The sequence below is a fragment of the Danio rerio genome, chromosome 13 (genome assembly GCF_052040795.2).
Source record: "Danio rerio strain M-AB ecotype USA chromosome 13, GRCz13ab, whole genome shotgun sequence".
NCBI lineage: Eukaryota > Metazoa > Chordata > Actinopteri > Cypriniformes > Danionidae > Danio > Danio rerio.
Genome location: NC_141033.1, coordinates 7012348 through 7027500, shown reverse-complemented (window position 1 = coordinate 7027500; position 15153 = coordinate 7012348). Strand labels below are relative to the sequence as shown.

The following is a 15153-nucleotide window of genomic DNA, read 5'->3' as shown; positions in this document are numbered from 1 at the left end:
CTTAAACACTGACAAAAGTCTTGTCACCTATCCAAGTTTTAGGAACAACACATAATAACTTGACTTCTAGTTGATCATTTGGCATTAGTAGTGGCTTATATGAAAGGCAAAGATCATGTCTTGATTTTTAATTATATATTTAGGACAGTAAGGTCTGACTTTGCAGAGACAAAAGTCTTGTCACTTGACAGAAATAATGTAGAGTATAGGACAAGGGTGGAGAGCCACCTTCCTGCAGATTTCAGTTGCTACCCATATTAAACACACCTGAACCAATTAATTAGGGCCTGAACACCACGTGATAATTACAGGCAGGTGTGTTTGATATGGGTTGCAACTGAAATTTGCAGGAAGGTGGCTCTCCAGGAACAGGGTTGGCCACCCCTGGTGTAGGATATAGTCATAGTTCAGAGGACAAAGAATTATTATTGTGTATGACTCCTATGATCTTTAATGACTGCATCCATACTTCTCTGCAATGACTCAAACCACTTATTATTAGTCAAATGGAATGACAAAGAGTGCTCTTGCAGGACTCCCAGAGTTCATCAAGATTTTTAGATTAATTTTCAGAGCCTCCTCCATCATCTTGCTCAATAATGTTGATGTCTGGTGATCAGGCTGGCCAATCCTTACGTAAAGGGTCACGAAAAACCAAAACACATTTTTTTGAGCTGTTGACAGTCATATGTGTCTCATGCTGATAAAAACACAATTAGGACACATATATTACACAAAAAAAGGAAAAATGTATTGTTTTTGTGTTATTTCGAGCAAATTCGCTCTTCCGATTTGAAATAAATTTTTGAAGCTGCTTCGCGTTGATTAGATCCTTGCGGGTATTCCAGCGTGTAGATTTGGAGTACTTTGTGACGTCTCTGAGTGTGCTGCAATCACTCATGAGAAAGACTTGGTTCAAACCAATCAGCGCGCTCTATTGTGTATGCGTTGCAACTTCATTAATATGGAGGATAGCTTCCAAGACTGTTTTACCTGAAACAGTTTTCCACATTTCTTTGTACTGGTATTGGCAAAACACAGATACTGCAGCCCAACAAATAATGAGCGCCTGGTCTTCTGCCTTTACCTGGCAGCAGAGTGTTGAGAGGAGAAAGAAACGCAGCTCAGTGTGTGTCTGCGTGTGTGTTCATGTGTGTTCGTGTCCCTGCCATGTGTGTGTGTCTGGCGAATAAAAAAAAAAAATGAAGCAGCGAGTCATGCTCTGGACTGTTACCAAGGGCAAAGGGTTCAGGATAATGAAAGCACCATGGTGACATGTTCTGTACTCACTTTTGTACTCAAGGTGAAATCCAGCAGCGACAACACTGATATCTGTATGGAAGTGCAGGTAAAGCTGGTTGGAGGTGCTGTTCAACAAGGCTGGAGCTGTTGTACCTAGAAGATAACACCAGAGAGGAGACTGAGCAGCTAAAGAGCTGGAGTTTTCACACATACATATATTGTGTGTTCTCATTGAGACAAACAAATACGCACACACACAAACACAAACGCACATTTATAAAAAAAGGTATTAAGCATATTTATGCACACACACACTACGTAATCTGCTGTTTTAGTCCGAAGAACTTCATATAAAAGGCAGAAACTTATTTCCACAGCCCTATTTAAAAGGTTAATAGTGCCAACTGATGATCAACAGTAAAAATGACACGTTACCTCTTCCCAACAGGGAAAACCACCAACAATCAATTCAAGAATGCATGATTATATGCTGCCATGGCTTTGCAATCCAAAAATGTCATTATAATGGAAGTCAATGGGAAAAAACAGCCACCAACATAATGAAAGGGTAGTAGATTTGAACAGTTCACACGGGTTAAGACACAATTAGTCGGGTTTAAAATGAATCACACATTATTATTATTATGTGTATTTGTCTGTTTAAACACACACTCAGATACCAAAGGGTCCACTTGTGCTCCTTTTTAAATCACATGTACAGACGCTGTTAGGAGGACGTTGCCTCTTTATCATCATGGAGCGCGTCCGACAGTCACGCACCACTACATGAATTGACTGATTCGAAGGTTGCAGAAGGACGACACATGGCTTTAATGGAAAGGAATGCAGACGCTTTTACATTCAGTTCAAAGTGCTTTCAAGTCAAAATAAAAGAAAGCATAATTCTATTGAACAGCTCTTGCAATTATATCATATTTGAGATCGGCTGAGTTGATGTTACTGCCACCTTTCATAGAAAGATTATAAATACGAGAGACGTACAGGAAAATACTTAAACAGGATGACAGTGGGAAAGAACGTTAAAATATGGGAGGCTTCTGAGACGCTTGACATGTATGACACACACCCACACATGTTAGTTTTTGTGATTTATGAGGACTCTCCGTAGTAAGTAAGTAATTTATATTTATATAGTGTTATTGTGTGTGGCTATACACCTAAAGTGCTTCACAATTATGAGGGGATCTCTCAACATCACCACCAGTGTGCAGCATCCACTTAGATGATGCCACGGCAGCCACAGGACAACAGCACAAAGTACGCTTATCACACGCCAGCTTTAGGGAGAGTGGAGAGACAATGATAGAGCCAATTTGGTGGATTGGCATAAATGGAAGGTCTTGAGGGGTAAGGGCAGATGGAGGGAACTTGGCCAGGACACCGGGGTTACACCTATATGTGTAATGTAATTTATTACAGTATATAGCCTACCCCAACCCCTAAACCTGTGGCAAAAATTGCATATAAATAAAACTTGTTAAGTATGATTTTAAAAGTGCCCTATGATGAAAATCTGGGTATAACAAGGCAAAGCAGAATAATAAGAGATCAGTAAATGGAAATGGACATACCATAAGCCTCAGGCCCCATTTACACTAGTGCGTTTTAGTTTTAAAACGTTGTTTTACAATGAAAATGATCTGCGTCCACACTAGCGTTTCACCCAGAATTTCTGAACAGCTCTCCATCTACACTAAAACACTGAAAACGCACATCACGTGACCGCAACACACACACACATACTCTGGCATGCGCTGCAGATAAGAGCTGTGCTCATCGGATTGTTCATCAAGGATCTCCCGCTGAATCTTATCTCGCTATATTTGCTAAACGTGATATTTAATTCATCTTGTTGTCTATATCTAACAACATATTCCACGACTTTGGTCTTTTGAATCTCTTACTTGTTCTCAGGTAACGTGTTTTGGCTGAGCGCATAGATGAGTTAAAAATGTATCTAACCATGTACATTCTGAATGTTGCGTAATTGTTTGCCTTTATTTTCTATAATGTATAAACTTATTGTTTGTTATACTATTATAATGCCCAGTATTTATTATTAAAAGTGATATTCAGCAAAAGAGAGGGTATATTTCGTAATTTCAAAGAAAAAGGAAGGAGGCAGTAACGTTAGGCTCCGTTTTGTTATGAATATGCATACAGTGAAGATGACGCTCATAATATGCAGCACAACGCCTCAACATTTCTGCTGTCTGTCAAGTTGTTAATATCAAAATGAAAATAGCAGTTCCTTCATGTTTTTATTTTATTGTTATGAAAGTGAAACAATGTAGCCAGGGGGATGTAAATACGGTTTTAAAGTACAACGTTCCCTTTGAAGATTTACCCGACATGTTCTCGGGAGTCTGTTTTCCATATCAAATTTGCAAAGTCTGAACTTACAAGAAGAGGATGCAGAACTTCTGAACTAACTGTGTGTAGGCTACTTAATATTGTGGACTTAGTTAGTTACTGACTAAATGATCCACCAATAACCCACTCACCCTCTTCCCTAAACCCAAGCAAGTGTTTAAAAAAGAACCGATTGATCAGCACCCACCCATTTCCCTAAACCCAACCGACAGTGTTTTCAAAAGCAATCCAGAAAAAGAAAAGTCTCCTAATTTTTACCACATTTTCAGATTTTCCCACATTCTTACACTGCTACTTTTTTATTTATTTAATTTTTTTGCCTTTTGTTTTTGTCTAAGCTGCTTTCTGGAACCGTTCTTTACCTGACTCAAACCCCGTCATTGCTGTCAACTTCTCTCTGCGTATCAAGTCTGCCGACATATGCTGCGAGCCACAGGACAAATCGGTAGCAGCGGGAAATTAGTCCATACGAAGGTTAGCAATCAGCTGCTAGCGCGAAAAGGAACAGCATCAAACCAACCCGTAGCATTTGTTCTAAAAACGACATGCAGCCAATCGTACTTCTGGCTACATAATTTGTGATCTCCAGAAATGTATCTAGGGCTACATGTTTAAGAATGAGCCTATGTTAGGGTTTTTTATACAGTACAAATTATATTTTCTATTGCCCTGCGCCTTATACTTTCTGAAAAAAAAAAAAAAAAACATTCAGTATGATTTATAAGCCTTTTGAAAAATGGGCATATCAGCAATGCTCTCATAATTTACCATCTCCTTGTAATAGATGTCCCGATGTCATTATACACATCTGTGACCTGATATGTCACACACACACAAACACAAACACATGCACACACACACACACACACGCGCACACACACACACACACACACACACACACACACACACACACACACACACACACACACACACACACACACACACACACACACACACACACACACACACACAAGCTAAATGATCCACTGGAACAAAAGGGCAAAGGGAGGTAAACAGCTGTTAATCATGGCAGACGTATCATTCCCGTGAAAGACTCGCCCATTCTGGACATTAGCCAAATGAAACGGACCGGAGTGAAAAAGAAACGGCAAAAAAAAAAGGAAAATGTTTGACAGGCGCTAGTCATTGAAGTGTGTCGCTAGCCTTCTGAGCTCTCATGGGGGAACTTTCATCACAGCTCAGAGGGAAGAGACACTTATCATCCGACTAAAAAGCAAAACAGCTACTGCCACTCCGGATTCAAAGCCAACGATTTCCCTTCTCCTTATACATATATGGACAGAACTAATATAAAGTGTGACATCTCTAATACGTTGAGGAAATGTCATGAATAGTACATAACATCCTTAAAGTCAACTTGAAACAGTCATGGAGTGAAACTTCTATAATCTGACATATTTTAGAAAGTAACAGGAAAGAGAGAAAGGGGGACAGAATAAGATATAGCACTTTCAAGGGTGGCTCAGTGGTTAGTACTGTCACGCTTCACAGCAAGAAGGTTGCTGGTTCGAGCCCTGGCTAGGCCAGTTGGCATTTCAGTGTGTAGTTTGCATGTTCTCCCTGTATCTTTGTGGGTTTTCTTAAGGTGCTCCGGTTCCCCCACAGTCCAAAGACATGCGCTATTGGTCAATTGGATTAGGTGAACTAAATTGGCCTAAGTGTTTTAGTGCATGTGTGAATGTGAGGGTCTATGGGTGTTTCCCAGTACTGAACTGTGGCTGAAAGGGCAACTGCTACATAAAAACCATACCTGCCAACATTTGTCCCTGAAAATCTGGTAGACACAGGGGGTTAGGTTCGGGGCTGAATAACACTGTTGAGAACTGGGTACCGTGTACTGTGCTGTTAGTAATTGTACTACGAAGCGTGTTTCGGGCGGCTGCTGCGATAGAATCCTATACCAATGTTGGCGACCCGGGGGTTTCACAGACCATACCAAAATGCTGAGGACTGGGGGGAAAAACAAGTTTTCCGAGAGAAATAACAAAACGGGAGGGTGGCGGAAGATGGGTCTATAATACGGGAGACTCCTGGGAAAAACGGGAGTGTTGGGAGGTATGCATAAAACAAATGCCAGAATAGTTGACGGTTCATTCCGCTAGGGCGATTCCTGACAAATAAGGGACTAAGCTGAAGGACAATGAATAAATTAGCAAATGTTTCTTTGTGTCAATAATTGTAATAAAAAACACATTTCAATAATCATTGGCTTGCTAAATTTGCCAATTGCTGCTTTCATTAAACACTTTAGACATTGTTCCTATTAAGGGGCACAATCAAATCCCCCCACTCTTCACTTTCGTCCGCAACCCCATCCTCTCCCCGCCACTCGTCACTTTCGTCCACAACAGCACCACTAAACCCAACACTAACCCCACCCGGCTCTTCACTTTCGTCTGGGACACCCTACCCAAACACCTCCCCTCTCTTCACTTTCATACGGGACACACAAACTCACACCTAACCCCCTGTTCACTTTCATCCATGTCAAACACCTACCCCCGGCTATTTACTTTATTCCATGACACAACCACCACCATCAGCGACACCACAAGAATGTTACATAGGGCTCGTATCAGCCAGCGGCACCCCTGCTCTGTCCTTGTGTTGTTTTATATTCTGTATGTTAATTATACGGAGGAAAGAAAATAAACCATTGCACATTTAGTTAAAATATCAATATAGTGATTTTATTTAAGCAGTCTTTAGGCATTTTGAAGAATTGTCTCATTGTTTCATCAGCACAGCGTGTTATTACTTCATTTTATTCAGTCTATTTTTCTTTTTATTGATGCATTTAAAAGATTGTTAGTTAGATATGTTAAAATTACTAGAAGCTATCAATAGGATTCATTTAATTCAAGTTATTTTCACTGTAGTAACATTTTACAATTCCAATGCAACGCAATAACTAACAATAACAATGAGCAATATATGTTTATAAGGTATGTTATTTAATGATTTCACTTTAGCTAACTGTACAATGTTAATACATATTGTACAATGAATGTGCTACTGAAAAAAAGTCTTATACTCTGACTTGTATTATATATGCTGTTGAATGTTGTTTTTATATTGGTTAGTACTTCATGTTAAAGTAGCAAACTAATTTGCGGAAATTAGAATGCACAATTAAAGGGACAGTTCACCTAAAAAATAAAAAATAAAAACCTGTAGGTGTTTCCAAACCTGTATACGTTTCTTTTATTCATTTAACTATAACAGAATTTTCAGTTTGGGTAAAACATCCGTTTGATTTAACACGGATAATAAAATAAAATAAAATAAAGTTCAATAAAATAAAAAACAAATAAATAAAAAATGACAATAAAAATTAAATTAATAAAATAAAATAAATCAATAAAAATAAAATCAAAAACAAATAAAATAAGATAAAATAGCTCAAAAATATAATAACAATGAATTATAATAAAAATGTAATAAAAATTAAATTAAATTAAATTAAATTAAATTAAATTAAATTAAATTAAATTAAATTAAATTAAATTAAATTAAATTAAATTAGTTGGGTAATTGAGTAAGCTAAATTGTCCATAGTGTGTGTGTGAATGAGTGTGTATGGATGTTTCCCAGTGTTGGGTTGAGCTAGAAGCACAGAAGCACAAATGGACTAAGCCAAAGAGAAAATAAATGAATTAATCACCTAAATTAGATTAAAAAGTTAAAAAAATAATAATAATAAAATTGAAATAAAAATAAAATAAAATAAAATAAAATAAAATAAAATAAAATAAAATAAAATAAAATAAAATAAAATAAAATAAAATAAAATAAAAAACATTTTGTTAATGTATAACACCAGAATGCAAAAGCTCAGGTTATAGCGAGATTTCTAGCTTCCTCACTCCTTTTTGCTTATTTGCTTTTACCCATATTAATTTTATTCTCCTGTGGGAATGGAAGTACAATTTAAATACTGAGCAAACTCAAATAAAGTTTGAGTAAATAAGACTGAAAAACTATTAAATAAAATGCTTATTTTTTTTTATATTCAGTCCCTCAGTGCACCACAGTACAGTGTCTTGGGATGCATGGTTAAAAACAAACACAGAGCATTGGCATGGACACAGTGAACTATTTAGTTTGAGAAGAAAGAGTTCTTTTAAACCAACATCTGTAGCGTTTATTTGAACATGGCTTCTTTATAGCTTAACCCAAAATTGTGTCATTCGGATGCCAGGAAATGGTTTATCATGTTTAGCATTTAAAGCATCCTGCCCGTCTGATAGCTAATATTTCAGTAGATCCGAGTCCAAAACCATTAGTCTGATGTTAGAAGCCTGAAAAATGATCCTTCACGCTTGACTGATTTGACTAATAATTTTGGGATGAAGTTTGACAGCTCCATAGAGGTCATCCAGTGTCCACCTATTCAGCAGTCTATCATCTCTATTAGAGACAAGGCAATCTGGGAAACACTCAGACAAGACTCATATGATGTTAAAAAGACGTTGCCAGATAGAATATGTCACGCTTACAGTACTGCATTGCATTAAATGACAAACAGGACAAAAATAGATCTATTCTGTACATGCAGATGATCGGTAAACACATACCCTCAATATATATTTAATATATATATATATATATATATATATATATATATATATATATATATATATATATATATATATATAATATATATATTTAATATATATATATTTAATATATATATATATATATATATATATATATATATATATATATATATATATATATATATATATATATATATATATATATATATATATTTATATATATATATATATATATATATATATATATATATATATATATATATATATATATATATATATATATATATATATATATATATATATATCCTTGTGCTTGTATGAAGACAAAATTATTAACCCTTTTGTGAAACTTTTATTGTCTTTTAAAATATTTTGCAAGTGATGTTTCGTGAAGAATGTTATTTTTTTTCTCCTGGAAAAAGTCTTAGGGCTCTATTTTCTAGATCTAAGTGGGCACTATCAAACAGCCGGTGTAATAAGGATCAAGACACCTATGGCGCAATTTGTTGCTATTTTCAGACCAGCACACGACTAATTTAAGTTTTTTTACCACATTGTTTAAAAAGCAAATCCATTTGGGCCACTTTGGGCTCATGAGTGTGCTGGTCTAAAACCTATTTTATATTCCACGCATCTGCGAGTTTGCTTGAGTGCGCGCGGCGAATGTGACGTCATCGCAAAGTTTGCGAAGAGTTTACTTTGGTGTGCGTGACATGATTTCGGCTGGCATACACAATAAGCCGCAAGATGAGTTTGCACCGACGTGTTGCTATTTTCAGACTAACTGATAGACTTCATTGTTAGTAAGATCGTTCATCGTTCACTAGCGATAAAATCTATCAGTTAGTCCGAAAAAAGCAACTTGTCGGTGCAAACTCATCTTGCGGCTTTTTGTGTATGATAGGGCCCTTTATAAGAGGAAAAACTGAACGCTTCACTAGGGAGAAAACAGTTAAACAGACCATCTGCAGCATGAGGATAAGGAATGAGCCTCCTCCATTCAGCCTATTTACTTTACTTTTATTCTTCACTTTACTCCTTTACTTTTACTCTTCACTTTACTCCTTTACTTTTACTCTTCACTTTACTCCTTTACTAGCCGGCAGCTAGCTCTCTGCAACTTTCACATGGTCGCCCACTGAAGCTAAGCAGAGCTGCGCCCGGTCACTACCTGGATGGGAGACCACATGGGAAAGCTAGGTTGCTGCCGGAAGTGGTGTTAGTGAGGCCAGCAGGGGGCGCCCTTAACTGTCCTTAATTGGTCTGTGTGGGTCCTAATGCCCCAGTATAGTGACGGGGACGCTATACTGCTCAGTGAGCGCCGTCTTTCGGATGAGACATTAATCGGGGTCCCGACTCTCTGTGGTCGTTAAAAATCCCAGGATGTCCTTCGAAAAGAGTAGGGGTTTAACCCCTGCATCCAGGCCAAATCTGCCCACTGGCCTCTGTCCATCATGGCTTCTTAACCATCCCCATATTTAATTGGCTTCATCACTGTCTCCTCTCCACTAATCAGCTGGTGTGTGGTGTGTGGTCTGGTGCAAAATGGCTGCCGTCGCATCATCCAGGTGGATGCTGCACACTGGTGGTAGATGAGGAGATCCCCCCCATTGTGTAAAGCGCTTAGAGTGCCCAGAAAAGCACTATATAAATGTAAGGATTTATTATTATTATTATTATTATTATTATTATTATTATTATTATTATTATTATTATTATTATTATATTATTTCATGGAGTAAGGAAAAGGTGGAAACTCACTCCACTGAGGACATCTATTAGCCTACATACTACATACTGTACACATTAGTAAATTTGTTTTAAAACTATTTATAAATTCAGTTCTAATTTCCAGCAAACAAATAATTGAACGTGTCACCTCTGTTTTCTGAAGATGAAAACACCTCCTTGGGAAAAAATGAATAATCTAAACTCAAAAAAAAAAAAAAAGAATAATTTTTACAATCACAGAGCGCAATCACAATCTGGCAAATAATAAGTGCGCTATTTTTTAAAGTCAAACTAAAATGTGAAGTTGTAATTAAATTGGTATTTGTTGAGCCGCAATTAATCCCGCATGATGAAAAGGGTGGGGAGACAGAAACACAAAACATATCTGACAGTTTAATTAAGGGTATTATCCTAATGGATTTGTGACTAGAGAAAGAATGCAACGGCCAATTGTGATGGGTGAGTGTGTGGGGGATATAAATGGCATCGCGCGGGCGACAGGAGAGCAAACAGCGCATTTTAATGGACAGCCAAACACCATGCCTAATGACGCTCCTGCAATGTCTTACCAAATGTCTCTATGCTTGTATAATTTGGCTCATTGAGATCTAAATGAGGGAAGATCGCAGTTCTATCATCGAATTCTATCACAAACTGGTGTCAGGTGACTCGAGAGACAATGGGAAGATGGTTTAGCATTTAAGAGCTTCCCTTTGAATAGATGGCGTAGGGAGGGTGAGTGCTAGACAGTGTGAAGTGCCAATGAACGCATGCCTTAGAGCAGACGGAGCTCCCTTACTGGGTGACCTTTCGCTAGCATGCTAGTGTGGCACACAGGCAGAGTTCATTATAGCCATGTTGAAAGTACTGCTAGAGGCCTGGCGACAATTCTGTCTACTGGGAGAGCCCAAAAAAGGTTAAGCCTCCTCTCTCAAAGGACAACTGTACCCCTCTTCCTAATCCTGCTGTGAGACTTTTTTCTGTCTTTTATTATTTTTGCAGCCTTATCCCATCTCCTTTTTACATTTAGTCAATTAGGGGCGATGCGGTGGCTCAGTGGGTAGCGCTGTCACCTCACAAAAAGAAGGTCACTTGTTCGAGCCTCGGCTGCGTCAGTTGGCATTTCTGTGTGGAGTTTGCATGTTCTCGCCAGGTTCATGTGGGTTTCCTTCAGGTACTCCAGTTTCCCCCACAGTCCAAAGACATGCGGCACAGGTGAATTGGGTAAGCTAAACTGTACGTATGTATTGGCTCGTTTCCACTGACTGCTACAGTACGGTACAGTTCGGGTCGGTACGGGTCACCTTTATCAGGCTTGCGTTTCCACTACCAAGGGTACTCTTTTGGTGGGCGTGGTGTATGACAGAAAGTTTCAGTCGACGCCATTTTCACTCGAGAATATGTCTACAGTAAAGCTGTACGGGTCGCTTACATATCATATGAGAAACACTTCTTACAAAACAGATGCCTTATACACAAATAAATGTGTATAAATGTTCATTACTAACTTTTCTATTAGCATGATTTGATTATAACTGCAGATCAATGACCGTGCGAAATAGCCTACTGTAACGTCTATAATTATATTACATAAATAAATAAATGCAACATATATGAACACATATAGACCCGTACAGCCTCCGATATGTTACCAATTACAGAAAAGCTACAGACAGCAGATATTTAGTCCTTATTTAAGTTCAAAAACAAGAGGAAATATAGCCCACAGTCAAAGCAGACCTTTTATCAGTGTCTTTAATCTTCAGCAGCACATGTAGCCTCTTGTTTGGGAGTAATTCCATCATTCTGAGTTCATAATAGTCCAAAAGATGGTGATAATAGTTAAACATGGCAGTTTGTTCACGTGTGCTTAAGAAATAATGTGCTCCTTTTTTCCGGCTTTTTAAATTTTTCCGCGCTTCACTCTCGCGTTTTTTTTCCTCGGGTTTTAAAAGCACGTCAATAATCAGACACACGTTATTTTCATGAGCTCAAGAAGTTTGTTATTTCAGATATAGACGCGGCGAGCGCAAGCAAGAAAGCGAAACTGCTAGCACTTCAGACTGGTTTGTAAAAAACTACGGGGCACAGGGTTATCTGCTCTTCTTCTTGGCTTTGTGGCTTTCAAGATGACAAGGTTTTTTTTGAGCCCGGGTCGACCATGGCTTGTTATTATATGTAAATATAATTCCACTGCAATCTCTCGACTGTGTGTGTATAATAAACATGGCGGATTTTTTGTTTTCATTCTGGCTTGTTGCGTAAGCGGATGACGTATCTCTGTAACCAATAGCGCTCTGCTGCGCGTCTAGCTCCGCCTTTTGGTACCCTTTCTCGTGTTTGGTATCATTTCGAAAGGGTGCCGAAAAAGTATTATGGTATGGTTTGGTACAACTTTTGACAGTAGAAACGGTCATAAAAGCGTATCAAACCAAATCAAACCGTACCATACCCTACCGTACCACTCAATGGAAACGGGCCATATGTGTGTGAATGAGTGTGTATGAGTTTCCCCAATGATGGGTTGCAAATGGAAGGGCATCCACTGCATAAAACATATGCTGTATAAGTTGGTGGTTCATTCCGCAGTGGCAACCCCTGATTAATGAAGGGACTAAGTCGAAAAGAAAATGAATAAATGATTTAGTCATTTAGCAGATGCTTTTGTTGACATTTTACACAGTTTTGTAGTCACTATTTAAAGTGACACTGGTTGACACTGAATAAATGTTATGGTCTTCAATTCATCTTCCCATGTTGTTCTTCTGTAGTTAAACTTGTAACTGTTATTGACAGGAAAGTCTGTTTACCTGTTTAATCGCTGTATGTAGTGCTTAGAATAAAGAAATGAAGATCTATTTTTTGAGGTTACAGCCTGAAGTCAATTCAATTAGTTGTATTGACATATGATTAGGTTATTTATTCAGTCATTTATTCATTTTTGTTTGGCTTAGTCTCTTATTTAGCAGTGGAATGACCTGCCAATTACTCCGGCATATGTTTAACGCAGTAGATGGCCTTTCAGCTGCAACCCAGTACTGGGAAACACCCATACACACTCACATTCTCACACACACATACACTATGGACAGTTTTGTTAACCCAATTCACTTATACCACATGTCTTTGGACTGTGGGAGAAACCGGAGCACCCAGAAGAAACCCACATGAACAAGGAGAGAACATGCAAACCACACAGATATAACAACTGGCCCACCCGGGACACAAACCAGAGACCTTCTTGCTGTGAGGCGACAGTGATGGAATTTAAGTTGTTTTATTGATTATATATATATATATATATATATATATATATATATATATATATATATATATATATATATATATATATATATATATTTTATTTATTATTATTTTTTTTTCAGAATAACTTTATGTAATCTGTCCTTAATTGATTAGTTTTCTCATTCCCATCACATTTTGCTTTCAAAATAACTTTAATCTGTCTTTATTTGATTAGTTTACATTCATATAATTACAAAGCAGCCAATTGCACCAGAAAGAATGTTTTATCTGCATTTTTGCCTACACTTTGTTGATTATAATTGGAGAACTTGCAAAAAAACTTAATGAGCTGTTTTTTATTTATTTTTTAAGTGAATTAAGTTGATGCAGTTACTAATTTAAATGTCTCTTATTCGTTTTGTTGGCTGCAATGCTCAGTGCTGCAAAAATAACATTGTAAGCAGTGAAGTTTTACGCAACTGAATCAAATATACATTATCAATGAAATTATGTTATCAATTAGCAGCTTGCCAATAACTTACTGTAAATTAATTAAAACCAAAATACTGTATTTACATTTACAGCACCATTTATATTGCTACATACTGCATAAATGCCTTTATATACTGTTTAATTTACAAAAAAAAAAAAATGTTAACAGAGTAAATATCCCTTTACAAAAGTATGTAGTTCTGGCACCCTTTTTTCACAATAGATTTTATTTATTTTTTTTTTTATTAATTATAAAGTCTTTTGTAAAATGAAAAACTTAAAACAAACCTGAAATCTACTAAACATATTTGGGCTTTAAAAACCTTAGCCTACGCTTATACTGAAGTAAATAAAGGAATGAATGAATGAATGAATGAATGAATGAATGAATGAATGAATGAATGAATGAATGAATGAATGAATGAATAAATAAATTTATTTATTTATTTCAGTTGAAGTGTTGTCTAAGGCTGGGCTAAACAAATGAATAAATAAATAAATAAATAAATACATAAATAAATAAATAAATAAATAAATAAATAAATAAATAAATAAATAAATAAATAAATAAATAAATAAATAAATAAATAAATAAATGTAATTTGATACAGCTAAATTTCCCACAAATTATAGTTTTGACTTGATTGAAGCTGAAAAAAAAATTATTTAATATTAATCATTAATTTATCCCAAGGAAATAAAATGTTGTTTTTATAGACAATAAATTAATTGAATTACTTTGGTTCAACTTAAAATTAATTAAAATTATACTTTGACCTAATCTCTAATAAATACATAGAACATTAGCCTATGCTATTGCTAGTTATTTTATCATCACCTATTTTTATCATTACCCAATCACTATTATTACTATACTATTGCTATTTCTATTTACCATTATTATATAAAATGACATGATAACTGCTGGGTTAAAACTACTACCTTTTCAGAAAATGATAGCTTTTAATTTTTCTGGGGGCTTCATTTTATTTTAAGGCAAATTGATTAAAATACGTCAAAATCAGAAGTCCTTTTTCACTTAAAATAATCTACAAATGCACCAGGAATGAAAGACACAGTAGTTTCACTTTTTCCGGTGTAGTTCTGCACTTGATAAGCAGCAATTACCGCATTTGCAACACTCCTATTATTCAATCTTTCAATTTCAAACATTCAGCCTATTACTTTTTTTATATACAGAACATTTTGATAATGAAGTAGGACAGAATAAATGTGCATGGTAGTTTGCCAGCTGGAACCCAAAAGGGTGTAAGAATCGATACTGTTAATCAACCAAATGTAAAATGAGAGCATTCATCTGTTATGTAAGGGATGGCACATGGACAGCTTTCCAGGACTGGAGCTAATTTCAGCTCGTCCAAGAATCCAGGGGGCATAAAACCAGTGGCGGAGATTGGCTCTTAGCTTTACTGGAATGTGAAACTGTTATGAGCTATAACGAGCTGCA

General features: G+C 36.5%; 2 protein-coding genes across 3 annotated transcripts in view; both read right to left on the bottom strand.

Moving 5' to 3' along the window:
• Positions 1-15153, bottom strand: part of wu:fc02b11 — a 643013-nt gene that overhangs the window by 5229 nt on the left and 622631 nt on the right. The gene's annotated exons all lie outside the window — the stretch shown is intronic.
• Positions 1-15153, bottom strand: part of csmd1b (CUB and Sushi multiple domains 1b) — a 223062-nt gene that overhangs the window by 122672 nt on the left and 85237 nt on the right. The window contains exon 14 of the mRNA XM_087278763.1: positions 1291-1395. Within this exon, the coding sequence (XP_087134889.1) occupies positions 1291-1395 (105 nt within the window). The remainder of the gene's footprint in view (positions 1-1290; positions 1396-15153) is intronic.